The following is a 24,191-nucleotide window of genomic DNA, read 5'->3' as shown; positions in this document are numbered from 1 at the left end:
TTAAAATGATAATCCCAATTTGGTTTCATGTGATCAAAATGGGATTTCTCAAATTCAGGTGATGTTTTTGGCATTGTGAAGTTATTTATCATTTTTCTGTCATTTTCCCTATTATTTATTTAAGATTAGTTTTTAATATACTTATCATTTTTATTCTAAGATAACTCATATAATTAAAGCATGTTAATTTGAGCATAGCTTGACTGCAATCTAATTATTAAACTTTTAATCAGTATCTCAAGCAATCTAATTATTAAACTTTTAATTATTATCTCAAGTCTCAACTAATTTATTAGTTATTAATGCATTTTTTTTCAATTTGTTGAATTTTCATTCCCATTATTTTCTTTTTGTGATTTTTTTGGGGAAAAATTTCGGAAAAAGAACCCTAAAATTATTATTTCCTAATTTAGACACCTAAAAGTTGAAAATAACAGAGAAAAAAGTGATGTCAGATATGGTATTTTGTAAATATATTGGCAATGTCATTATTAGTATATTTCTTGTCATTAGCTGTTTAACACTTATCATTGGCATTCACAATTTGTTAATTTAATAACTTGTTATTATCAATATATTTTTGTTATTTGCTATTTAACACTTATCATTTTAATAAACTTTTTTATATAAACATATTTTAGTTATTTAACTATATTTGTAAAATACCAGATCAGGTATTACTTTTTTAGATAGCACTTTTTTCTCTGTTATTTTCAACTGGTTGATCTGAAATATTACATTTTTCAACTTCTTTATTTATCATTTTTTCTCTTTTTTTGTTTTTGTTTTTTGCCTTCCCGGAACCAGACCTTTGATTCGGTATTTGGAGGCTGAACTCTGAAGCTCACACGCCACAGGGAGGGACCAAAGAATGAACCAAAGAGAGAAATGAAATTTGAAAACAGAGCTCTCTCGCTTGGAGGTTATGGCGCCAAGCTTGAAAATTTAAAAACCAAAATTAAAAAATCTCTCGCTCCCACTAAAAGAGGGCGATCCGTGTGCTGCCTCATAACCAAATCCTCACCGTCAGATCAATCCTCAATCCTCGTCATCTGTTCATCGAAACCCACCTGGCTCCCCTACTCTCCCTCCAAAAATTTCAATACCCCATCATCTATAAATACCAAAATCCCTCCGCCTCCCCTTTCATAGCTACTCTTGCATCTTTTCTTTCAATTTTATATCGCAGGCAGTTTCAATAGAAGCAAGCTCAACAATGGCAAGAACCAAGCAGACTGCTCGTAAGTCTACCGGTGGAAAGGCTCCTCGCAAGCAGCTGGCCACCAAGGCTGCTAGGAAATCTGCTCCGGCTACCGGTGGTGTCAAGAAGCCTCACCGTTTCAGGCCAGGAACTGTGGCCTTGAGAGAAATCAGAAAGTACCAGAAGAGCACTGAGCTTCTCATTCGCAAGCTTCCATTTCAGCGTCTGGTTCGAGAAATTGCTCAGGATTTCAAGACCGATCTGAGGTTTCAGAGCAGTGCTGTGGCTGCTCTCCAGGAAGCCGCTGAGGCGTATCTGGTAGGGTTGTTTGAAGACACCAACTTGTGTGCCATTCATGCGAAGAGGGTTACTATCATGCCGAAGGATATTCAACTTGCCAGGAGAATTAGAGGCGAGAGAGCTTAAGAACAATTTATCCTTAGAAATCAAGTGGATTGTACCTAGGTCTTCAATGCTGTTCCCGGCAAATATGAGAAAATGAACAATGATCTACTCTCTCAGTAGACTGTTTAATTATGATCAATGAATTTATTTATCGAATTAGATGACTTTTGTTCCTGTTATAATTTACAACTGGCAATTTACTCTTCGCATCCTGATCTGTAAAATCAGGATCGGGCTATCCGGTTTCTTTAAACACCCAAAAATATCCGTGTGATCGACCTTTGAACTCTTTTGGGTAGTGGAGGGCTCTGGAAATATTGAAACATGATTTAATTTTCTTCAGCTTTCTTTCACTTGTAGAGCTTCCAATCAGTGAAGCTTTGTACTTGATTATATCTAGGCATATTTTTGGTTTTATGTATTTGAGACATTGAGGAAAGGGAGCCTAATGCATTTGTATTTTTCTGTGGGGACCCCCAAATATGGTCACACAATTTATTGAGATAGATTAGATGAGTTTAGTTTTTGTTCCAGGTTGAATTTGATCAATTTTTACCGCATTGGGTCTTCCCGACACACTGTGAAATGGGTGGTTTGAAATTAAGAGGTACTGCGGAGGGTCTTGAGGACTAGCTTTTCTCATGCCCAAAGCTAAAGGGAATTCAAGCAGAGAATTGGGAAACTGGAACAGGTTACCTTGCTTTGGTTTAGCTAGTCTTATTTCAGTTGTTTTTAAGCATAGGTCCAATTATGCTCGAAATGGTTGTTTTATTTGACCTCAAATTTTGGTTGTTCCGCCAAGGACGAATGAGCAAATGTCTGGTTCTTAATCTTTTAGTCTTCCATATTTCACCTGTGGTAATTCCAATGGTTGAAGCTTCATATCTGTCTATAGTATGTTCGAAAAGTCATCGTATGTGCTGTTTAAATGTTACTTGCTGTGGTACGATCGATCCCATAGATTAGAGGTGGGACTGCACAGCCTAAATCTCCCAAAAACAAGATTGTAAGTTTCATGCTCTCCCCACAAGTTTCCTAGTGTTGGACAGTGACCAATGTAATTAGGGAGCATGAACCATCAGAGAATTGTAACATTGTGATCTTGTGATTATCCAACTGCTCAATCCAAAAGTTCCAGACAAAATGAATTCCTCATTTGACTGCAAAGATAAAGCAATCTCAGGCAAGCTAGCTTTAGGTACACAAGGTGGACCATGAAAACCTAAATTAAACTTGGCAGAACATTGATGGATAAATTCATCTACAAAATCATTGATACTAATGCCTAACATTTCATCCTCATTGGAATAGCAGCTCGCTTAACAGCACTAAGCATCCACAACTTGCACGGTTGACAGATGGTGCAGATTTGCTTCAGGCTTCATGTTTCTTTCCTTCCTCATTAGCTCCACAAACTGCTTGAAAGCTGCACCATCAATAAATCGTGTGAGCATTATTGATTTTTTAATTTTTTCTTTTTCAAAAATCAAGTGAAAGAAACCATTCAAATTACTTAATAGCACTAATAATTTTTCACGGTATAGCATAATTTTCATCACTAAATGCATCTGAGCATTATGACAAGCTTTGATTCCCCCTTGACATTTGTGTTTTATAAATTGTAATGACTAGTAGTCTCATACCATAATCGGAATCATGAGGTCCTGGAGATGCTTCAGGGTGGTATTGAAGTGACATGATCTTCTGAGCAGGAAATGCGAGGCCGGCACAACTTCCGTCATTAAGATTGATATGAGTAACCTTTACTCCTTCTGGCAATGTTGCAGGGTCAACCGCATAGTTGTGATTCTGCCATTTTGAAAGAAAATATATACTTCAGGGAAATGGAAAGATAATAACCAAGTTTCATTTCAAACTGATAACAAACTTTATGCGACCACAAATATTTGTTTATCATATCAAATACAGGATGCCAAAGGATGAAGTTTTTCCATTAACATTGCTGCTACGCATGGTTTTCTACTTCATAGCTCATAGCAAGACCAAAAGTCTAATCATGCTATCATGGTCCAGTTAATAATTTTACTCACGGTGAAGAATTGCATGTGCTTGGGAAGTCATATATCACCCAAGAAACTAGGAATCATTCCTTTCCATATGTGCTTGTCTCAAAATAAATTTTCAAGAAAAATAACTCAATTATGTACCTGAGCACTAATTTCAACATGGCCCGTTAGTAGGTTACGAACTGGATGATTTCCTCCATGGTGACCAAATTTCATCTTAAAGGTTTTACCTCCCAATGCCTGGCCTAACAATTGATGGCCCATGCAAATTCCAAAAACAGGCACCTTTCCCAGAATATTCTTCACAGTGTCAATGGCATAGGGAACAGCAGAGGGATCACCAGGACCATTACTGAAAAGAATTCCATCTGGCTTCAACTTTAAAGTATCTGATGCTGGCCATGTAGATGGTACCACAGTAATTTTACAGCCATAAGATGCTAGGCGCCTAAGTATATTAAGCTTGATTCCAAAATCATATGCAACAATCTGCAATTTGGTCACCAGAATGATGGGTAAATTAAACTACCTCATTGTCAACAATAAAGAAGTGGATCAAACAATGCACTATAGAAAATTACATGGAAGGTCTCTCTAGGGCTTCCATTGGAGTTAAAACCCCATTCTTGAGCTGTTTGGTCAACCCATTCATAAGGTGCTTTGCATGATACTCCACTTATTAGATCAATACCTGAATAAATGAAGCAGTAGTGATGAACTTCTACTGATTGAACTGTTTCTACAACCTCAAAGGTTTGCAAGCTTACCAACAATATCCCATGAACGAGACATCTGAAGTAGTTCATCATCTGTTTTAGAATTGTCAGTGCTCAAGACACCAATAAGACTTCCATCTTCCCTTAGCCTGCGTGTGATTGCACGGGTATCAACATCATCTGTTTCATCACAAAGGAAGCACCGAAATGAATATCAGAACCTGAAATCATGCACAGACCAATGATCTTCTAAAAACCACTTCTGCAGTTACTATATAAAAACTTACAGATTCCCATGATATTCCTTTTTGCTAAATAATCGCCCAGTGGTTCTGCGCATCTCCAGTTTGAAGTGCTGAAAAATATTTACACGAAAGGAAGAAAGTGTCAGTACACTAAGTAGAGTTAAGTCAAGGGAAATATATTTAGAGCAGCAGAAAAGAACCTAATACTCAAACTTCTGATTACTAGACCAGCAAGGAAGCACTCTCTGGATTCTTCATCATCTGCCAGGAAATGCATTAAAAAAAATATTTAAATGCCTTCGAAGAACTAAAATTCAAGAAATTAAGAATACAAACCATTTGACTCACCAAAATTTACACCAGTATTGCCAATATGTGGATTTGTCATCAGCACAAACTGGCCAGCATAACTAGGATCTGTCAGAATTTCTTGATACCTGCAGTGCATATGCATAACAGATAATGATATGTAGAAACTAATCCACTGAAAAAAGGGTAAATGAATTGCTGCTATGGGTATTCAGATATACACTCTATCTCACCCAGTTAATGACGTATTAAATACAACTTCACCAACTTGGGTTCCTGAAGCCCCAAATGACTTGGCTCTCCAGATTGAACCATCCTCCAGCACAAGTCTAGCATCTGAATTTTTCCAAGGCCTCTGTTCCTTACCTATGTTCCAGGTAGTAAATCTACATCAATTTCTCTACCCTTTGCAATAATATAAGAATTTTCTTTCATTCATATCAGAGGGAAAAAGGGATATTCACTTGAAAAAGACTAGTACTGGAATGACAGGGATTGAAGCGTTCATTTTACAAAATCAAATGGAAGTGCAGTGCATAATTCGGTTTCAGAGAAGAAACACAAGAAAGTAAATTTTGGTTCACATCTTTTTGAGAAACTTAAGTTTCAACATGGGGCGGTAGCAAATATGTTAACAGACCATAAAAATGACGACAAAACTCATCAAGATCCAGAATTTATCAGTGATAGAATTCAATTGATGATGCACAAATTTTCATCAGAACCAGAAAAACGAATCTGAGTTTGAAAGCGTCACTGGTTTCACAGACAAATATTTCTGTATAATTTTTATTAATATGCTTATATCCAGATTGACAAGTTCGTCAGCAGAAGTCAGCATCTGAATTTTCTCAAGGCCTTTGTTCCTTACCTACGTTTCAGGCAATACAACTACATAAATTTCTTTAGTCTCTTAGTGATAATATATGGATTTCCTTACATTTAAAGTACATATATTGGAGGAAGAAAGAGAATAGTTAACTGAAAACCACTATTGATAGAACGAAAGAAACTGTAAGCTTAATTTTACCAAATAAATTGAAACTGTCGTACATAATTTACTTTCAGGGATAAAAATGCGAGGAAGTAAAGAAGCTGACTTCACATATGTCAAGCAAATTGAATTTTGAACTTCATAGCGACATAGCTATCAACAACTATGTTTAAAGAATGTAAAATAACCACCCAATTCATTAACATCCAGAAATTCATCAATGACAGGATTCAACTGCCAAGGCACAAATTTTCATCACAACTAGAACAGTGAATCTGAGTTAGAAAGCATCACCGGTTTTATTAATATTCTTCTGTCTATTGATACGTAATTACATCAGCTCAACCACATAATGCATATGAAAAATTTATTATAACCAGCCAAAGTTAAGCGGCAAAAGAAAAAAATCTTGGCAAAACAGATGATGATCCTCCACCTTTGTGATTAAGAGGCAGAGCAAGAAAATATATGAACGAGATTCGTCTGGGCTCAGAACAGACATAGAAAACAAGAGACGGTAGAAGGTTGCTTTACCAGTGGCAGCAGCGTCAGAGGAGAAATGGACAGAGCATCCAAGTGTGGGAGCCCTTGAACGACAAGGTGAGAACTTCGAATCAAATCGGCTTGTGAAGTCGCAAACAACAAAGCTCAAAGCCTTTGTTGCCATTGCCCTGCTCGCCCAATTAACCAAGATGCTGAAAAGGGGAAAAAAATGTTGTTCACTGGAAGGGGTAGAAGGAAGAAGCGGAAGTAGGGAGAATACGGGAGCAGATCTCCTCAGAAGCACATTCTCTCAGTATCTCTCAGTAGCTGATCTGGACCGTTAACATGATTAATCATAGCCGCCCATTTCAATACTTTTAAAACCCCTTCGGGACCCCCCAAATGCTTCGATCTTCTCCCACTTTTTGGCATGGCTTGGTGGAAAATATTCTGAGAGGCAAAATATGATTAAAAAAACTCATTTTTTGATAAAATATATTTTTTAAAGATTTTTTTCATAGCTAAAATAACAAAAATCTTTATTATACTCCTTCAGTCTAATTATTGAGTTAATTTTGACCTTAAATATAAGACTTATTTATCATATTTATCAATTTTTTCTAAATTACTCCTATAGATCTCCCTCAACCATAATCAAGTAAAAGATGAAGAGAGGATATTAAGGAAGATGATCATGGTGTTTTAAAAAAAACATATCATATTTTTTATAATTAACTAACCTACCGAACTTTCTTAATCTAATCAAATTAGTTAAACAGATATTATATTAAGGATAGAAAAAGTATGAATTTTTGAGATGTAAATTTCTCCCATTTAAAATGGATATTTTTTCGTTATATATGTAGTTCATAGAAGATATAACACTGTACTTGTTTAGTATTGCAAAAGATGTATCTATTATATATTTATATAAATACAACAGATAAATCTTATACAATGTTAAACAAAAACAATATAATATCTTCTATAAACTTCATAAGAAAAATTTGAAATGGGATAAATTTATATCTTAAAAAAGGAGAATAAGAAAAAATACTTTTAAATTTTAAAATTTGAAACCAGTTTTATTAACTATATTTTAATAATAATTGATAATATTTAAAATGAAAATGACAACATATTTTTGTATTCATTCTTGATTTGAAATTTTGAAATTTTAAAAGTATTTTTTTGGGACTTTTCCTCTTAAAAATCTCTATAATGAATAATTTTGCTTATGAAAAAATTCAAAAGATATTACTTATCCGGTTCTTAATATAAAATCTAATTAACTAATTTGAGTAGATTAATAATGTTAATTGAATTAGTTAATATAATATATTAAAAACACCATAAGCATCTTTTTAATTTTTTTCCTCCCTTTCTTACTTGATTATTATTAAGAAAATATTAATGGGTTTAATTTAAAAAAATTGATAATTATATTAAATAAGTTTTATATTTTAAACTAAATTAACCCTCTAATTAGTGCTACCTCTGGTCATTAATATAAGGATTAGTTGACTAATTTGAATGTATTAAAAAAATTAGTTAAGTTAATTATTTATAATAAATAAGTATTGTATTTCATAAAGTATTTTTGCTAATCAACTATATTAGTTAGAATTATTATAATAACTATTTTTAAAAAATAAATAAATATAAGAGATAAAGTAGGTTAAGATTTTATAGTTAGAACTAAAATAAAATTCAAATAAATTTTTGGGAGGAAAGTATTATATAGGACCGGAGGAATATCTTTGATGAAAAATGAGTTTTTTTCCCCCAATTCATATCTTGCCTATTAGAATATTTCCTACCCAGCTGCACCAAAAAGTTGTAGGAAATCGAAGCATTTGAGAGGTCCGGAAGGTGTTTTAAGAGTATTGAAACGGATAGCTACGATTAATCACGATAACGGTCCAGATCAGCTACTGAGAGATACTGAGAGAATAGGATTCTGAGGGGATCTGCTCCCGGGAGAATACCGGCTTTCAACACAAGTAATAAATAATAAGAAAATTTGCCTTTGATTACATGCAACAGGTTAAAGATTGGAAAAATCCAAACAAGACTCCCAGCAAAATTAAACAAAGTCCAAACCAATAAATTAATTAGGAAAAAATTCACCTGCAAATCATAAAAGAATCCAAGAGAGAATGACAAAACTCAGCCGACAAATATAAAATAAAAAAAAGGGTACAAAAAAAAGCTATTCACATAACAAAAATAAAATATGCCAAAAATCAAATTCAAAAAAATATACAAGAATGTTATAGCCAGAGGCGAACAAGGCTGAAGCAGAAGATAACTGAAATCAAAAGCAGCGTTTAAGCGTTGGTGGTTACCCTGAAGCAAATAGGGAGAAATGGAGAAGAGGCACGAACCAGCAGATCTCCTGAAAGCGATCTTGCGATGGAGGAAACTAGCGAGGAGGGAGGAGCGGTGGGTGGTGGTGACGCGAAGCAGAGAATGAGAAGCAAGGCTTATTTGTGGGGGCCAAGGATGAGAATGAGAGGAATGAACACGGAACAGCGTGGTCTCCACCGGACTTCACGAGCCGCCGGACTCACTGCACACGCCCCCAGAACTCGGAGCAGACTTCTGAGCGACACTGATATTTGACGCTAACCACAACTAGCCCCGATGTCAGCTAGGTTTCATGGTTTTTACCGTGCTTCGGCTTGGCCTCTCATGCATGTCCCTTTTGTTTTCACCGTTTTTCTTAGAGAAAACCATATTGAAGGTACCTATACTTTCTCTCAATTTTTAATTTGGTACCTATGTGTTTTTCCCCTTTAATTAAACATTCAATTTTATCTTTTTAGTAATATTAGCTCTTATAACTTTGTTCTATTGATATTTTTAGTCTCTACATAAGGACTAATGATGTTAATAGAGGAAAAATAAAGATTTAGTTAATAACAAAAAACACATAAGTACCAAATTGAAAATTGAAAAAAAGTATAGGTACCTCCAATATGGTTTTCTCTTTTTCTTACTCCTTTCTTTCTTGTCTTTTTTCAAAAAATATTTTCTATCTTCTTACCAAAAAATATACTTTCTATCTTTTTATTTTTAATTTAAAGTTTCCGGCATTAAATGATTGGAGGGCGAGAGAGCTTAAGAACAATTTATCCTTAGAAATCAAGTGGATTGTATCTAGGTCTTCAATGCTGTTGCCGGCAAATATGAGAAAATGAACAATGATCTACTCTCTCAGTAGACTGTTTAATTATGATCAATGAATTTATTTATCGAATTAGATGACTTTTGTTCCTGTTATAATTTACAACTGGCAATTTACTCTTCGCATCCTGATCTGTAAAATCAGGATCGGGCTATCCGGTGTCTTTAAACACCCAAAAATATCGGTGTGATCGACCTTTGAACTCTTTTGGGTAGTGGAGGGCTCTGGAAATATTGAAACATGATTTAATTTTCTTCAGCCTTCTTTCACTTGTAGAGCTTCCAATCAGTGAAGCTTTGTACTTGATTATATCTAGGCATATTTTTGGTTTTATGTATTTGAGACATTGAGGAAAGGGAGCCTAATGCATTTGTATTTTTCTGTGGGGACCCCCAAATATGGTCACACAATTTATTGAGATAGATTAGATGAGTTTAGTTTTTGTTCCAGGTTGAATTTGATCAATTTTTACCGCATTGGGTCTTCCCGACACACTGTGAAATGGGTGGTTTGCAGTTAAGAGGTACTGCGGAGGGTCTTGAGGACTAGCTTTTCTCATGCCCAAAGCTAAAGGGAATTCAAGCAGAGAATTGGGAAACTGGAACAGGTTACTTTGCTTTGGTTTAGCTAGTCTTATTTCAGTTGTTTTTAAGCATAGGTCCAATTATGCTCGAAATGGTTGTTTTATTTGACCTCAAATTTTGGTTGTTCCGCCAAGGACGAATGAGCAAATGTCTGGTTCTTAATCTTTGTCTTCCATATTTCACCTGTGGTAATTCCAATGGTTGAAGCTTCATACCTGTCTATAGTATGTTCGAATAGTCATCGTATGTGCTGTTTAAATGTTACTTGCTGTGGTACGATCGATCCCATAAATTAGAGGTGGGACTGCACAGCCTAAATCTCCCAAAAACAAGATTGTAAGTTTCATGCTCTCCCCCACAAGTTTCCTAGTGTTGGACAGTGACCAATGTAATTAGGGAGTATGAACCATCAGAGAATTGTAACATTGTGATCTTGTGATTATCCAACTGCTCAATCCAAAAGTTCCAGACAAAATGAATTCCTCATTTGACTGCAAAGATACAGCAATCTCGCGCAAGCTAGCTTTAGGTACACAAGGTGGACCATGAAAACCTAAATTAAACTTGGCAGAACATTGATGGATAAATTCATCTACAAAATCATTGATACTAATGCCTAACATTTCATCCTTATTGGAATAGCAGCTCGCTTAACAGCACTAAGCATCCACAACTTGCACGGTTGACAGATGGTGTAGATTTGCTTCAGGTTTCATGTTTCTTTCCTTCCTCATTAGCTCCACAAACTGCTTGAAAGCTGCACCATCAATAAATCGTGTGAGCATTATTGATTTTTTAATTTTTTCATTTTTCAAAAATCAAGTGAAAGAAACTATTCAAATTACTTAATAGCACTAATAATTTTTCACAGTATAGCATAATTTTCATCACTAAATGCATCTGAGCATTATGACAAGCTTTGATTCCCCCTTGACATTTGTGTTTTATAAATTGTAATGACTAGTAGTCTCATACCATAATCGGAATCATGAGGTCCTGGAGATGCTTCAGGGTGGTATTGAAGTGACATGATCTTCTGAGCAGGAAATGCAAGGCCGGCACAACTTCCGTCATTAAGATTGATATGAGTAACCTTTACTCCTTCTGGCAATGTTGCAGGGTCAACCGCATAGTTGTGATTCTGCCATTTTGAAAGAAAATATATACTTCAGGGAAATGGAAAGATAATAACCAAGTTTCATTTCAAACTGATAACAAACTTTATGCGACCACAAATATTTGTTTATCATATCAAATACAGGATGCCAAAGGATGAAGTTTTTCCATTAACATTGCTGCTACGCATGGTTTTCTACTTCATAGCTCATAGCAAGACCAAAAGTCTAATCATGCTATCATGGTCCAGTTAATAATTTTACTCACGGTGAAGAATTGCATGTGCTTGGGAAGTCATATATCACCCAAGAAACTAGGAATCATTCCTTTCCATATGTGCTTGTCTCAAAATAAATTTTCAAGAAAAATAACTCAATTATGTACCTGAGCACTAATTTCAACATGGCCCGTTAGTAGGTTACGAACTGGATGATTTCCTCCATGGTGACCAAATTTCATCTTAAAGGTTTTACCTCCCAATGCCTGGCCTAACAATTGATGGCCCATGCAAATTCCAAAAACAGGCACCTTTCCCAGAATATTCTTCACAGTGTCAATGGCATAGGGAACAGCAGAGGGATCACCAGGACCATTACTGAAAAGAATTCCATCTGGCTTCAACTTTAAAGTATCTGATGCTGGCCATGTAGATGGTACCACAGTAATTTTACAGCCATAAGATGCTAGGCGCCTAAGTATATTAAGCTTGATTCCAAAATCATATGCAACAATCTGCAATTTGGTCACCAGAATGATGGGTAAATTAAACTACCTCATTGTCAACAATAAAGAAGTGGATCAAACAATGCACTATAGAAAATTACATGGAAGGTCTCTCTAGGGCTTCCATTGGAGTTAAAACCCCATTCTTGAGCTGTTTGGTCAACCCATTCATAAGGTGCTTTGCATGATACTCCACTTATTAGATCAATACCTGAATAAATGAAGCAGTAGTGATGAACTTCTACTGATTGAACTGTTTCTACAACCTCAAAGGTTTGCAAGCTTACCAACAATATCCCATGAACGAGACATCTGAAGTAGTTCATCATCTGTTTTAGAATTGTCAGTGCTCAAGACACCAATAAGACTTCCATCTTCCCTTAGCCTGCGTGTGATTGCACGGGTATCAACATCATCTGTTTCATCACAAAGGAAGCACCGAAATGAATATCAGAACCTGAAATCATGCACAGACCAATGATCTTCTAAAAACCACTTCTGCAGTTACTATATAAAAACTTACAGATTCCCATGATATTCCTTTTTGCTAAATAATCGCCCAGTGGTTCTGCGCATCTCCAGTTTGAAGTGCTGAAAAATATTTACACGAAAGGAAGAAAGTGTCAGTACACTAAGTAGAGTTAAGTCAAGGGAAATATATTTAGAGCAGCAGAAAAGAACCTAATACTCAAACTTCTGATTACTAGACCAGCAAGGAAGCACTCTCTGGATTCTTCATCATCTGCCAGGAAATGCATTAAAAAAAGTATTTAAATGCCTTCGAAGAACTAAAATTCAAGAAATTAAGAATACAAACCATTTCACTCACCAAAATTTACACCAGTATTGCCAATATGTGGATTTGTCATCAGCACAAACTGGCCAGCATAACTAGGATCTGTCAGAATTTCCTGATACCTGCAGTGCATATGCATAACAGATAATGATATGCAGAAACTAATCCACTGAAAAAAGGGTAAATGAATTGCTGCTATGGGTATTCAGATATACAATCTATCTCACCCAGTTAATGACGTATTAAATACAACTTCACCAACTTGGGTTCCTGAAGCCCCAAATGACTTGGCTCTCCAGATCGAACCATCCTCCAGCACTAGTCTAGCATCTGAATTTTTCCAAGGCCTCTGTTCCTTACCTATGTTCCAGGTAGTAAATCTACATCAATTTCTCTACCCTTTGCAATAATATAAGAATTGTCTTTCATTCATATCAGAGGGAAAAAGGGATATTCACTTGAAAAAGACTAGTACTGGAATGACAGGGATTGAAGCGTTCATTTTACAAAATCAAATGGAAGTGCAATGCATAAGTCAAACACAAGAAAGTAAATTTTGGTTCACACCTTTTTGAGAAACTGAAGTTTCAACATGGGGCGGTAGCAAATATGTTAACAGATCATAAAAATGACGCCAAAACTCATCAAGATCCAGAATTCATCAGTGATAGAATTCAATTGATGATGCACAAATTTTCATCAGAACCAGAAAAACGAATCTGAGTTTGAAAGCGTCACTGGTTTCACAGACAAATATTTCTGTATAATTTTTATTAATATGCTTATATCCAGATTGACAAGTTCGTCAGCAGAAGTCAGCATCTGAATTTTCTCAAGGCCTTTGTTCCTTACCTACGTTTCAGGCAATACAACTACATAAATTTCTTTAGTCTCTTAGTGATAATATATGGATTTCCTTACATTTAAAGTACATATATTGGAGGAAGAAAGAGAATAGTTAACTGAAAACCACTATTGATAGAACGAAAGAAACTGTAAGCTTAATTTTACCAAATAAATTGAAACTGTCGTACATAATTTACTTTCAGGGATAAAAATGCGAGGAAGTAAAGAAGCTGACTTCACATATGTCAAGCAAATTGAATTTTGAACTTCATAGCGACATAGCTATCAACAACTATGTTTAAAGAATGTAAAATAACCACCCAATTCATTAACATCCAGAAATTCATCAATGACAGGATTCAACTGCCAAGGCACAAATTTTCATCACAACTAGAACAGTGAATCTGAGTTAGAAAGCATCACCGGTTTTATTAATATTCTTCTGTCTATTGATACGTAATTACATCAGCTCAACCACATAATGCATATGAAAAATTTATTATAACCAGCCAAAGTTAAGCGGCAAAAGAAAAAAATCTTGGCAAAACAGATGATGATCCTCCACCTTTGTGATTAAGAGGCAGAGCAAGAAAATATATGAACGAGATTCGTCTGGGCTCAGAACAGACATAGAAAACAAGAGACGGTAGAAGGTTGCTTTACCAGTGGCAGCAGCGTCAGAGGAGAAATGGACAGAGCATCCAAGTGTGGGAGCCCTTGAACGACAAGGTGAGAACTTCGAATCAAATCGGCTTGTGAAGTCGCAAACAACAAAGCTCAAAGCCTTTGTTGCCATTGCCCTGCTCGCCCAATTAACCAAGATGCTGAAAAGGGGAAAAAAATGTTGTTCACTGGAAGGGGTAGAAGGAAGAAGCGGAAGTAGGGAGAATACCGGCTTTCAACACAAGTAATAAATAATAAGAAAATTTGCCTTTGATTACATGCAACAGGTTAAAGATTGGAAAAATCCAAACAAGACTCCCAGCAAAATTAAACAAAGTCCAAACCAATAAATTAATCAGGAAAAAATTCACCTGTAAATCATAAAAGAATCCAAGAGAGAATGACAAAACTCAGCCGACAAATATAAAATAAAAAAAAAGGGTACAAAAAAAAGCTATTCACATAACAAAAATAAAATATGCCAAAAATCAAATTCAAAAAAATATACAAGAATGTTATAGCCAGAGGCGAACAAGGCTGAAGCAGAAGATAACTGAAATCAAAAGCAGCGTTTAAGCGTTGGTGGTTACCCTGAAGTAAATAGGGAGAAATGGAGAAGAGGCACGAACCAGCAGATCTCCTGAAAGCGATCTTGCGATGGAGGAAACTAGCGAGGAGGGAGGAGCGGTGGGTGATGGTGACGCGAAGCAGAGAATGAGAAGCAAGGCTTATTTGTGGAGGCCAAGGATGAGAATGAGAGGAATGAACACGGAACAACGTGGTCTCCACCGGACTTCACGAGCCGCCGGACTCACTGCACACGCCCCCAGAACTCGGAGCAGACTTCTGAGCGACACTGATATTTGACGCTAACCACAACTAGCCCCGATGTCAGCTAGGTTTCATGGTTTTTACCGTGCTTCGGCTTGGCCTCTCATGCATGTCCCTTTTGTTTTCACCGTTTTTCTTACTCCTTTCTTTCTTGTCTTTTTTCAAAAAATATTTTCTATCTTCTTACCAAAAAATATACTTTCTATCTTTTTATTTTTAATTTAAAGTTTCCGGCATTAAATGATTGGAGGGCTCGGTACTATTGTGTTGTTTCATCATTATTTGCTGTCTTGCCAAATGGAATACTTGTCCATTTTTCTTTTGTTTTTGACCTTCAGATGGAGTGCTTATCTGAATAACTTCGGCTGGGCCTTATCTAACTTAAATAATCAAATAAGATTTTTTAAAAAAAAAAAATCTTAAAAACATATACAGTTTAATTGTTAGTTTTTAAATTCATTATTACATGCTAATTGTTTACAATTTTTATTTTTTTTGTTATTTTACTTTCTCTGAGACGGCAATGAGTAATAATTTTGAAAATTAAGAATAAATTTTTGAGAAGGAAAATACTTACATCAAGTTTCTTATATCTGTTATGTCAAGTCTTTCTTTTTTTGAGTATAGTTTGTAATTAAGTGTCAATATTTCAAAAGTAAAATGCATGATCATATGTAATTAAAGAAGTTGACATGATAAATGTGAAGAACTTGATGTAAGTATTACAATTTTTGAAATTACTTCTTTTTATAAATTTGAATAAAACTATAACTACGATGAAATATCATTTTAAAAACTCTACATTGTTGTATTATAAACTACTGTTTTTTTATTTTTTATTTTTGGGGAAAAAATGCGTTTGCTTGAAAGAACCAACCAAACGCTAAAAGAACATCCACTTTAGTGTTTCTTCATTTTTTTTTTTCAGTCTTATTTTTCCTTAACCTTCATCTTTTTGGCCCCTAACGTGTTTGCTCGAAAAATACGAAACAGAGAGAAAAATAGAAAATATATAAAATTAATAAAAGATAATATTTATATGTTTATCTTCAGAAATAAACACAAATAATATTGAGAAACAATACTGTAAATATATTGAATATTACGGCATAATTTTTCTCCTATCTTTCATTCCCCTGATTTGATTCTTCTCTCTTGCTGGTCCCTCTCCAATTATTCTCTTTCCCCTCGGCCACTAGTGGTGGCCTCATCGCTCCACCACTGCCAAATTCATAAAGTTGCTTCATACTACTTCCGATCCTAATTATAAGAGTTAGTTAATTAATTTGAAAAGATTAAAAAAAATTAAGTTAGTTATTTGTAATAAATATGTAGTGTCTTTCTTAAAATATCCTTACTAATCAAGTTAGAAGGACTATCTTGAAAAAAATACATAAATATGAGAGACAGTGGATTGGAGTCTTATATTTAGGATCAAAATAAAAGTTAAACAAGATCTTATATTAAGAACCGAAAGTAGTAGCACATAACTTTGACAGAATTATTAAAAAAGCAACATATCTATATAGCTATCTATGTGTCTTTATATAATCCATAAAAAAGTTAAATACAAAAGATAGAGAAAGTTGCACCATTCAAAACCCATACTATTCATCAACGATAAATTAAGAAACTTCATCAGAGATCCGCAACTTGAAACTGAAAGGTAACGACAGCATATTATCACTAGTGACAAAAATCTACATAACAAAAGGTCTCCCCAAGCCTCTTCCAAAATTTCATTAAGGAATATATTCGTTGACAAATGCAAACGTGTTGAGATCAGACAGAATTAAATGGACTCTTGAATATGCGATGATCCGTGAAAATTGATACCGATTACAATATTTCATGACCAAAATCCTGTTTTTCTCCTCTGATCCATTCGAGTGCTTTTCCAGATGATTTCTGAGCTGGTCAGTTCATCTAGGAAGCTAATATTTGCATAATCAACGCCAAAAGAACCAAAAATAAAAAAGGAATGACAGAAGTTCGATCTGAATTCAAAGGGCAAAGGACCCCAATAAAAATGAAACCTCCGCCTAGTTCTTGCTGTTTTTCCTTCCCTAGACATTTAACAAAGTGAGTTCCAACCACAGCTGAAATACTACAAGTAAAAACTAAATTCTAATTATCTGAGTAACCAACAACTGCGCCTTATGAAGTCAAAGGTGCTTCCTTTTCTTCAACCGAAAATGGAATTGGCTTAGTTGGAGCAGGAAGTCGACCAATGCTGTCAACTTTCTCTCTTTGTTTGGGAGGAGGTCTAGCTGCTTTTGGCAACAATCTTCCCTTCTTCTCAAACCACTCTGGCTTCAGAAGTGCCCGCAGGCCCAGCTTATTGTAATATACCCTTCTCACAGACCCACCGGCTGCTTCAACTGCTTCCTTGGCTCTTACAGTGACCCTTGACACCTGTAAATCAAAGAATTGCAAGACACGCTTTGCATAATTTTTTTTTTTTTTTGGTTGTGCACAAACAGAAGCACAATGCACCGTCATTACATTCAAGTATTTTTAAGAGTTAATCAGAGCAAGGAATACATCTTAGATTTCTTTTAGCAAAAGAAAAGGCTAAATTGGTTATCAGCCAAATAACTCTTCAATGTTTTCAAAATTCCTTCAAAGTTCAAAGAACAAGAAAGATTCAGGGAGAAAGAAAGAATACTGCGATGACCAACAGAAATTAATGCAAAACCCTTCGACCTGATTTCTTTGAAAAATTTGGACAAACTCGAATGGATCTACGAATTTGCACAAAACTTGAGATAAGCCGCACTGAACTGTATAGCCTCTTACAAGTTTCATAGATATATTGATGGTGATTGACGATTATGAGAACTTTCTTTAAAAAGATAGTAAGCAGCTAACGTTGTCTCTATTCTTTTCTTCCACTTTCTAAGAAACCATACATATATACTCTTCCTATATCACCCAAGTTACCAAGGTTAGAATCTGATTATCTGAGTGCTCCTACTGATAAATGGTTTAAATTCCAAATGGTGCAAGGGCTGTACAGGCCCTCTCAAGACATCAACCTAGTAATCATAATTTACTTAACACAAGCAACAATTTGATGAGTGATCAGTGATACTGATTGGGCTAAAAATTGAAAAATCATTTTTAGTTGGGAAGCAAAAAGCATGATCACGATTCTCAAGCACTGGCAGTCCTTATAAAGTCTACCTCCAGATGAATTGGCCACTTGATCTGCTCAGCACCACGTCCCATCAATCTTACTCCATCTTTTATCTGCTTTCCAATTGCCCCTGTATCCTATGGTAATAATTGTGACCAGAATGAGAGGAAGCATGTGAAGTGAATCAATTTAACTCAAAATGAAGTAACAGTGACTAGACCTTGAGGGTTTTCATTGTAATCAGTTCAGACGAATCTATCTTCCCTGCATTTATAAGCTTGGCAATTTTACCTAAACCCACGGGCTGCAAGAAACGATATATGATGAAATTAAAATTTACACAGATAGCTAAATATGCTCGGAATGGTGCATTTTCTTTGCAAGGTGTCACAAAAATGGTGCACATTCTGAATCATATATCCCACTACGTCAAACAGAAGAAAAGCAAAAAATATGAATAAACACAAAAATAAGCACCTGAAAAGTGAGGCTAAATGGATTCTTGAATCCACGTTTTGGCAACCTTCGTCGAAGTGGAGTCTGACCTCCTTCAAAACCCAATTTTCCATGCCCTCTGGCCTTCTGGCCCTTGTGACCTCTCCCAGCAGTCTTGCCCTTCCCAGATCCAATCCCTCGACCCTTTCTGGTTTTCTGTTTTCTTGGCACGTTATCTCTCAGATCATTCAAGCTCAGAAGACTGTAAGCTCTAAGACTATGAGAATACATGAACCCATTATGGTTAAAGGTTGCACGAGAGTCAAGCGATTGGGGATGTCTCAGCAGATGAAATTGAACAGGTGGGCATGCATGACTGTGAAGAGATTTGCTAGCAATTGAATTTCCAATCATTGTTGAGAGAATACATAGTCTCCTTCTCAGCATATTGCTTTCGCTGGTAAAATCATTGTCATTATCAATTTCGTGGTCTAGAGTTTTGCAGGGGAACAAGCTTAGAGATGGCCACTATCCAGGACAGTTGTAGGGTGCATTTCACAATTAGTGTAAAAAAAATCATCTCATACCCATTTCTCACTGGAATCCATGGGGATTGGGGACCTCGTAAAACTATTAATAAGCATAAATATGAGAATCCAATAAAAAACATATTCAGATCGAGGAAATTAAAAAATGCAGCAAAGAAAATCCTGACCCCAGAAAAAGTTACACCATAATTTGATTAAATCAACCTCAATCAAGAAAATGAAATGAAAGTCAAGGGAATTTTCTCAGACAAATGCCAGAATCGATGTAGCAAAACTGCATTTTGAACTCCAATGTAAATACCCATGCACCGTAACTGCAGAGAATTGTTCATATAGGCGGGCCTATATTACACTCAGTGGCGGCATCTGCTCCCACTGAAATCATTGAAATATGCATATTTGATATCATACCTTTTAGTTTTCGTTCCAGATACTCTAACGAAGATGCCTTAGCAAGCCAATTGATTCAGGCAACTCCTCCAAGCCACTGAAGAATGACAATGATGAAAAATTTAAAACAAAGCAAGAAACGGTGCGACGACGTCCGAGGCAGGGTTGACAATTTAACAGATGAGGCGGGGAACAAATTCATATCTAGATTCAAAGCTAGACTGAACAAATAAAGACAAAGCCCTAAAGTTCGTACCTTCTTCAATACTAGTCGCAGAACAACAGCGCAGGGCTGACAACGGAGGACGGCGTCCAACGGCGAGCTCGACCAAGAGTGGAATGCCGAACCAAAAATGAAGCTCTACCCCGCTCACAGTAGAGTCGGATTTGCGGGTTTATAAAATTAATTATATTTTCGATTAAAATGGAATTTCAAATTATTTCATTTTCATATCAAATTCAATTAATTTTTTTTGGCCAAAAAATACAGTTAATTTTTTTAATCAAATTTTTTTGACCATTTTAATTTTTTAATCAAATTTGAACATTTAGGATTTTGTTACTTTATGGTTTACTTAAGTATGATAAGTTATTATTCTATTTATTAGGAAAAAGAATACTATAACATCATTTAATTTTAGTGTTTATTGTATGTTGCAAAATCACTCTTAAAACTTATAAAATACTCCACCGTCTCTTATTATAAGATCATTTTAACAAAGTTATGCTGTTTAAGAAAACAGTTAAAATTAGTTAAAAGTAATTAATGTGTAACAAATATAATTTTTTTCAAATATAACCCTATATATAAATGGGTAAATGTGAAAAAGTAATAATAAGATAAATAAAGAAAGAGAATGTATTAAATGCATTAAATTAGAGATAAAATAAGTAATAATGTATTAAATATTCATATAAACTCAAAGAAGATCTTATAAAAAGGGACAAACTCATTCAAAAAATTGGATCTTATAATAAGAGATGGAGGGGGTAAGATCAGCAATTATTATAAATTTGATGAAAATAAACGAACCAGGTGGCCTTGAAAAGTTGAAATCAATTTAGAACTAAATTTGCAGTAAACATAATTTTGAATTTATGAAGCTATTCCTTCACATTATGCCATATATCAAACTTGAAACATGAATCCCCAAAAAAAAAAAAAAATTGAAGCTAAATTGAAAACCCAGAACGTTAATATAAAAAACAGATTCCACTTGAATGTTTAACCAAAACATTTAAACAATGAAGAAAGAAGTTAAACAAATGACGAAGAGATTTAGGAATTTAATTAGTCTTGGATACATTACTAGTTACATTATTAGAATTTTTTCAAAAAAGAAGAGTACCATTGGTTTTTGTCTTTATGAAGCTTGTTAAGGATTCTGTTTTCCAAAAAAAATTTATAAATAAAAATAAAATACAAACTAACTTACAGACTAGTCTGTATTTAAAGTCTGCGAAAAAAAATTCCAATATAGATATTAATTAGGAAAAAAAGTACAAGTCCTGTCTTACATTTTTATTCTATTAAAAATTGTAAATTTTAATTATTCAATTTTTAAATTATTTTTATCAAAGTAAAAGAAGGAGAAGGAATTAGAATAGTGATAAAAATACTAGATAGGCATGAATATTTATTTGTGCCATCATTTTCATCTTTTTGGCTGTAGTTGCGAAAGTTTTATTCTTTTCCGTTTCGGAGTATAAATCATAAATTGAAGAACCAGAATTGGCGTGACGACTGCGGAAGAACGGGAAGGCCGAAGACGGGAAGAGAGATGGGAGTAACAAAGGAACAAGTTGAAACTTCCTTGACGGCCAAATTGAATCCCTCACATATGGTAAGTTTTCTGAATCCTTTGTGTGCACCGTCGTCCTCTTCATTTCTTCGTTCTGGTTTAATACTGATGGTCCTGGGGGGGGGGGTGGTCCGCGCTGTGTTGTGGATGAAGTATACTTTTTTCGAAAAAGATTAAAAGGAGAGGTATTTTGAAATACCTCATAGGCAGGATAATTAATTCCCAAGGGAGAATGACATTTTCAAAGGTCCTACCAGCTCGAACCCATGCCCATGAGTTTCCGCCGTAGCATAAAACCCATGAGACAAGAGTCAGCCGGTGATGAAATGTGCTTAAAGCAATTACATGTCTCTGCAAAGCTATGACGAATATGAGTAATCAAATTGCAGCGGTGAACTAGACTTTGTTATGGTATTCTCAAGTTTTTATTTTTAGAATGCGCACTGGATCCCACAAACCTGTGCCCCCTACTTCTCCCTTTTCTTCCATCGTAATATTTAAGTGAAATAAAATTCAGTAACCAGTTTTGTAGATATATTGAAATGCTACGTTACCTGACAAACCGATGACTACGGAGCTGCACGTTTACGGTAATTCTATGGATTTTAAACATGAAGTTCTGAACCTGAAGACGTAAAGGAGAAAGAATGAACAGTGAATGCCCTTTCAAAAGTGTTCTATATTTATGGGTTGGGTTGGTTTGGTTGGTTTAGAGTTTAGAATTTATTGGATCCAGTGTGTCTGGCTGCAAGCAGCTTGCTTAAAGATCACAAATGCAAGGAGATTCTCATAGACAAGGAGGAGATTATATTTCACAAGTGAAGTTTGATGTGATGATCAGAAGGTGGGGTTTTGTGTTTATGTTGCAATAACGATCTTGAATAGGAATCTGATTTTCCTCTGTTGCCTGCTGGGTACTATCAACTTCATAGAGACTAAGATGACGGGTCCCTCTGTCTTCCACTTGCATTTATTCACTATTAAATAGGCACCTTTGTTCTGTTTACTTAATCTTAAAACTTGTTCAAGTGCTCGTGCTTCACTACGTGACTACCTCAGTTGGTATTGCCCATCGCCTCATTCCTTATCTGTGTTGACTTTCAGTCTTAAGGAAACTGTTGGATCTAGCCAATTCTACTATGACTTTTTGGGCTTTAATATATCTCTAGTCACACATGCCTTGCATCTTGTCTTATGGCTAATTTTTTTGCACGATGGACTTGCAAGTTATTTGAAGATTTTGTTGTTGATAGAATACAATGGTGTCTTGTGGTCGTGTAACCAACCTCACTTTAGGATAAGACTTGTGGTTTATTTGTAAGTTGACCTTTTGGTTTTTGCTTTGTGGAACAATATGGCACTCCTAAGGAAATTGGTCTTCAAATTTGCAACCAACCAGTCTGTTTGAGTGTTAATCAACCTTATTGCTCAGCTTGGGCTGGTGCGTAATTTCCCACACTATGGTAAAGCATCCCAAAAAGGCTCACACAGGCATCTTCTCCCTCCACCCTTGCTTATGTAAAGTGAAATCTAGAATTAAAGTTAGAGTGTCACCTGTAGTCTGCCACATTATATTGGTCTCTGTCTCTCTCTGTCTCTCTTCCTCCTTGATGATAGTGGTATAGATGTGTAAATTAAATGTTAACTATAGCCATAAATTGCAGCGGAGATTTAGGTCTCTCTCCCTCTCTCTGGAGTTTATTATTAGCCATCCCGTTATATGGCACTATTCTTGTCTATCTGATATCTTGATGAAAACGTTCCTATGAAGAACTATACACGGATCAAATTTGAAAAGGACTTGAATTTGTAGTTCATTCTTGAATGATTTCGCTGGGACTACTGTTATGATGATGGAGACATAATTATAGGAATGTTTTTTTATCTTCATTGTTTTCTCATTAGTAGGAAAAAAATGTCATGATAAGATGGAAACGATGCATCTCTGCAATTCATATATGTGTTTTAATTGATTATCCTGTACAAAATTTTCATTAAGATGTACCCATATGAGACGTTTTCTCCGCGACTTAATCTTTTTCCATCTGTGTTTCAGGAAGTCATTGATACCTCTGGGGGGTAAGTTTTTCCAACTAAGAGATCTACTTTGTACTATATATAAATATATATATATATATATATATATTGTTTGCCTTTGGCTCATCCTCTATCTTACTATAAAATTTAACTGATGCGGCTATCAGGTGCGGAGCTAGCTTTGCAATTGAGATTGTATCAGAACAATTTGAAGGAAAGAGACTGCTTGAGAGGCATCGAATGGTGAATGCTGCATTGGGTGAGGAAATGAAAGAGATTCACGCTCTCTCTATAAAGAAAGCTGTGACCCCAGAGCAGTGGAAACAACAGCAAGAGTCCACCAAATCTGATGCTACTTCGGCTTAGCTTTGATAAATGTTAAAAGATGAAAATCTAGCTGCTTTATCATGCTTATCAGCTACTGTAATAAGAGTCCCAAGTTTGTGGATTCTAGTTATGTGGAACCTCATTAATACTCAAGTATCTACCTACCAATGATAATATACTAGCATACTAGTATTTTAAGTTGCAGAATGTCTGATTTTTGGTAAATTAAGTTGTCTGAGGCGTACAATGTCACACCTAAGCAGAGAAAGATTGCCCCCAGTAGTGTTTTTTAAATTGAGTTTGAGTGCATACAGTGCTACATGTAAGAGATACTGCTACTTTTCTGATACAATTGAGGACGGTAAAAAATGAGAGGAAAAACGG

The 24,191-nt window shown here is 35.3% G+C and overlaps 5 protein-coding genes across 5 annotated transcripts; 2 read left to right on the top strand and 3 right to left on the bottom strand.

Annotated features, from left to right (window-relative positions):
- Window positions 1-1,166: 1,166 nt before the first annotated feature.
- Window positions 1,167-9,668, top strand: LOC114753558 (histone H3.2). Its single transcript, XM_028942243.1, has 2 exons — window positions 1,167-1,646; window positions 9,527-9,668. Exon 1 carries the CDS (start codon window positions 1,217-1,219, stop codon window positions 1,625-1,627), a length of 411 nt encoding a protein of 136 aa, XP_028798076.1. The 5' UTR covers window positions 1,167-1,216; the 3' UTR covers window positions 1,628-1,646; window positions 9,527-9,668.
- LOC114753549 (carbamoyl-phosphate synthase small chain, chloroplastic-like) lies at window positions 2,690-8,848 on the bottom strand. Its single transcript, XM_028942235.1, has 11 exons — window positions 8,729-8,848; window positions 6,432-6,592; window positions 5,137-5,269; window positions 4,943-5,031; window positions 4,795-4,855; window positions 4,637-4,704; window positions 4,401-4,529; window positions 4,215-4,324; window positions 3,775-4,122; window positions 3,250-3,415; window positions 2,690-3,032 (listed from the first exon to the last, which is right to left on the bottom strand). The coding sequence occupies exons 2-11, from the start codon at window positions 6,562-6,564 to the stop codon at window positions 2,935-2,937; spliced, it is 1,335 nt and encodes a 444-aa protein (XP_028798068.1). The 5' UTR covers window positions 6,565-6,592; window positions 8,729-8,848; the 3' UTR covers window positions 2,690-2,934.
- A 900-nt stretch (window positions 9,669-10,568) lies between the features above and the next one.
- On the bottom strand, window positions 10,569-14,453 carry LOC114753565 (carbamoyl-phosphate synthase small chain, chloroplastic-like). Its single transcript, XM_028942252.1, has 10 exons — window positions 14,299-14,453; window positions 13,017-13,149; window positions 12,823-12,911; window positions 12,675-12,735; window positions 12,517-12,584; window positions 12,281-12,409; window positions 12,095-12,204; window positions 11,655-12,002; window positions 11,130-11,295; window positions 10,569-10,911 (listed from the first exon to the last, which is right to left on the bottom strand). The coding sequence occupies exons 1-10, from the start codon at window positions 14,429-14,431 to the stop codon at window positions 10,814-10,816; spliced, it is 1,335 nt and encodes a 444-aa protein (XP_028798085.1). The 5' UTR covers window positions 14,432-14,453; the 3' UTR covers window positions 10,569-10,813.
- Window positions 14,454-16,905: 2,452 nt separating this feature from the next.
- On the bottom strand, window positions 16,906-20,003 carry LOC114753571 (50S ribosomal protein L15). Its single transcript, XM_028942263.1, has 6 exons — window positions 19,898-20,003; window positions 19,663-19,738; window positions 18,746-19,160; window positions 18,489-18,572; window positions 18,316-18,405; window positions 16,906-17,544 (listed from the first exon to the last, which is right to left on the bottom strand). Exons 3-6 carry the CDS (start codon window positions 19,148-19,150, stop codon window positions 17,287-17,289), a joined length of 837 nt encoding a protein of 278 aa, XP_028798096.1. The 5' UTR covers window positions 19,151-19,160; window positions 19,663-19,738; window positions 19,898-20,003; the 3' UTR covers window positions 16,906-17,286.
- Window positions 20,004-21,372: 1,369 nt separating this feature from the next.
- On the top strand, window positions 21,373-24,063 carry LOC114753580 (protein BOLA2). Its single transcript, XM_028942272.1, has 3 exons — window positions 21,373-21,485; window positions 23,500-23,522; window positions 23,648-24,063. The coding sequence occupies exons 1-3, from the start codon at window positions 21,423-21,425 to the stop codon at window positions 23,844-23,846; spliced, it is 285 nt and encodes a 94-aa protein (XP_028798105.1). The 5' UTR covers window positions 21,373-21,422; the 3' UTR covers window positions 23,847-24,063.
- The last annotated feature ends 128 nt before the right edge of the window (window positions 24,064-24,191 follow it).

The sequence above is a fragment of the Neltuma alba genome, unplaced genomic scaffold (assembly GCF_004799145.2).
Source record: "Neltuma alba isolate B1F8T4 unplaced genomic scaffold, ASM479914v2 tig00001210_pilon, whole genome shotgun sequence".
Taxonomy (NCBI): Eukaryota; Viridiplantae; Streptophyta; class Magnoliopsida; order Fabales; family Fabaceae; genus Neltuma; species Neltuma alba.
This window is presented reverse-complemented; position numbering and strand designations above follow the sequence as displayed.

Coding starts and splice junctions, on each gene's coding strand:
- LOC114753549 (XM_028942235.1), bottom strand. CDS start 6,564: ATGGCAACAAAGGCTTTGAGCTTTGTTGTTTGCGACTTCACAAGCCGA. Junction 4,530..4,636: donor AAGGAATATCATGGGAATCT/GTAAGTTTTTAT, acceptor GTGATGAAACAG/ATGATGTTGATACCCGTGCA. Junction 3,416..3,774: donor ATGTTGAAATTAGTGCTCAG/GTACATAATTGA, acceptor TCAAAATGGCAG/AATCACAACTATGCGGTTGA.
- LOC114753565 (XM_028942252.1), bottom strand. CDS start 14,431: ATGGCAACAAAGGCTTTGAGCTTTGTTGTTTGCGACTTCACAAGCCGA. Junction 13,150..14,298: donor CTCTGACGCTGCTGCCACTG/GTAAAGCAACCT, acceptor CCTGGAACATAG/GTAAGGAACAGAGGCCTTGG. Junction 12,585..12,674: donor ATCAGAAGTTTGAGTATTAG/GTTCTTTTCTGC, acceptor AATATTTTTCAG/CACTTCAAACTGGAGATGCG.
- LOC114753571 (XM_028942263.1), bottom strand. CDS start 19,150: ATGCTGAGAAGGAGACTATGTATTCTCTCAACAATGATTGGAAATTCA. Junction 18,406..18,488: donor TTACAATGAAAACCCTCAAG/GTCTAGTCACTG, acceptor TTATTACCATAG/GATACAGGGGCAATTGGAAA. Junction 17,545..18,315: donor AGTGGCCAATTCATCTGGAG/GTAGACTTTATA, acceptor TTTGATTTACAG/GTGTCAAGGGTCACTGTAAG.
- LOC114753580 (XM_028942272.1), top strand. CDS start 21,423: ATGGGAGTAACAAAGGAACAAGTTGAAACTTCCTTGACGGCCAAATTG. Junction 21,486..23,499: donor AATTGAATCCCTCACATATG/GTAAGTTTTCTG, acceptor TCTGTGTTTCAG/GAAGTCATTGATACCTCTGG. Junction 23,523..23,647: donor GTCATTGATACCTCTGGGGG/GTAAGTTTTTCC, acceptor TGCGGCTATCAG/GTGCGGAGCTAGCTTTGCAA.
- LOC114753558 (XM_028942243.1), top strand. CDS start 1,217: ATGGCAAGAACCAAGCAGACTGCTCGTAAGTCTACCGGTGGAAAGGCT.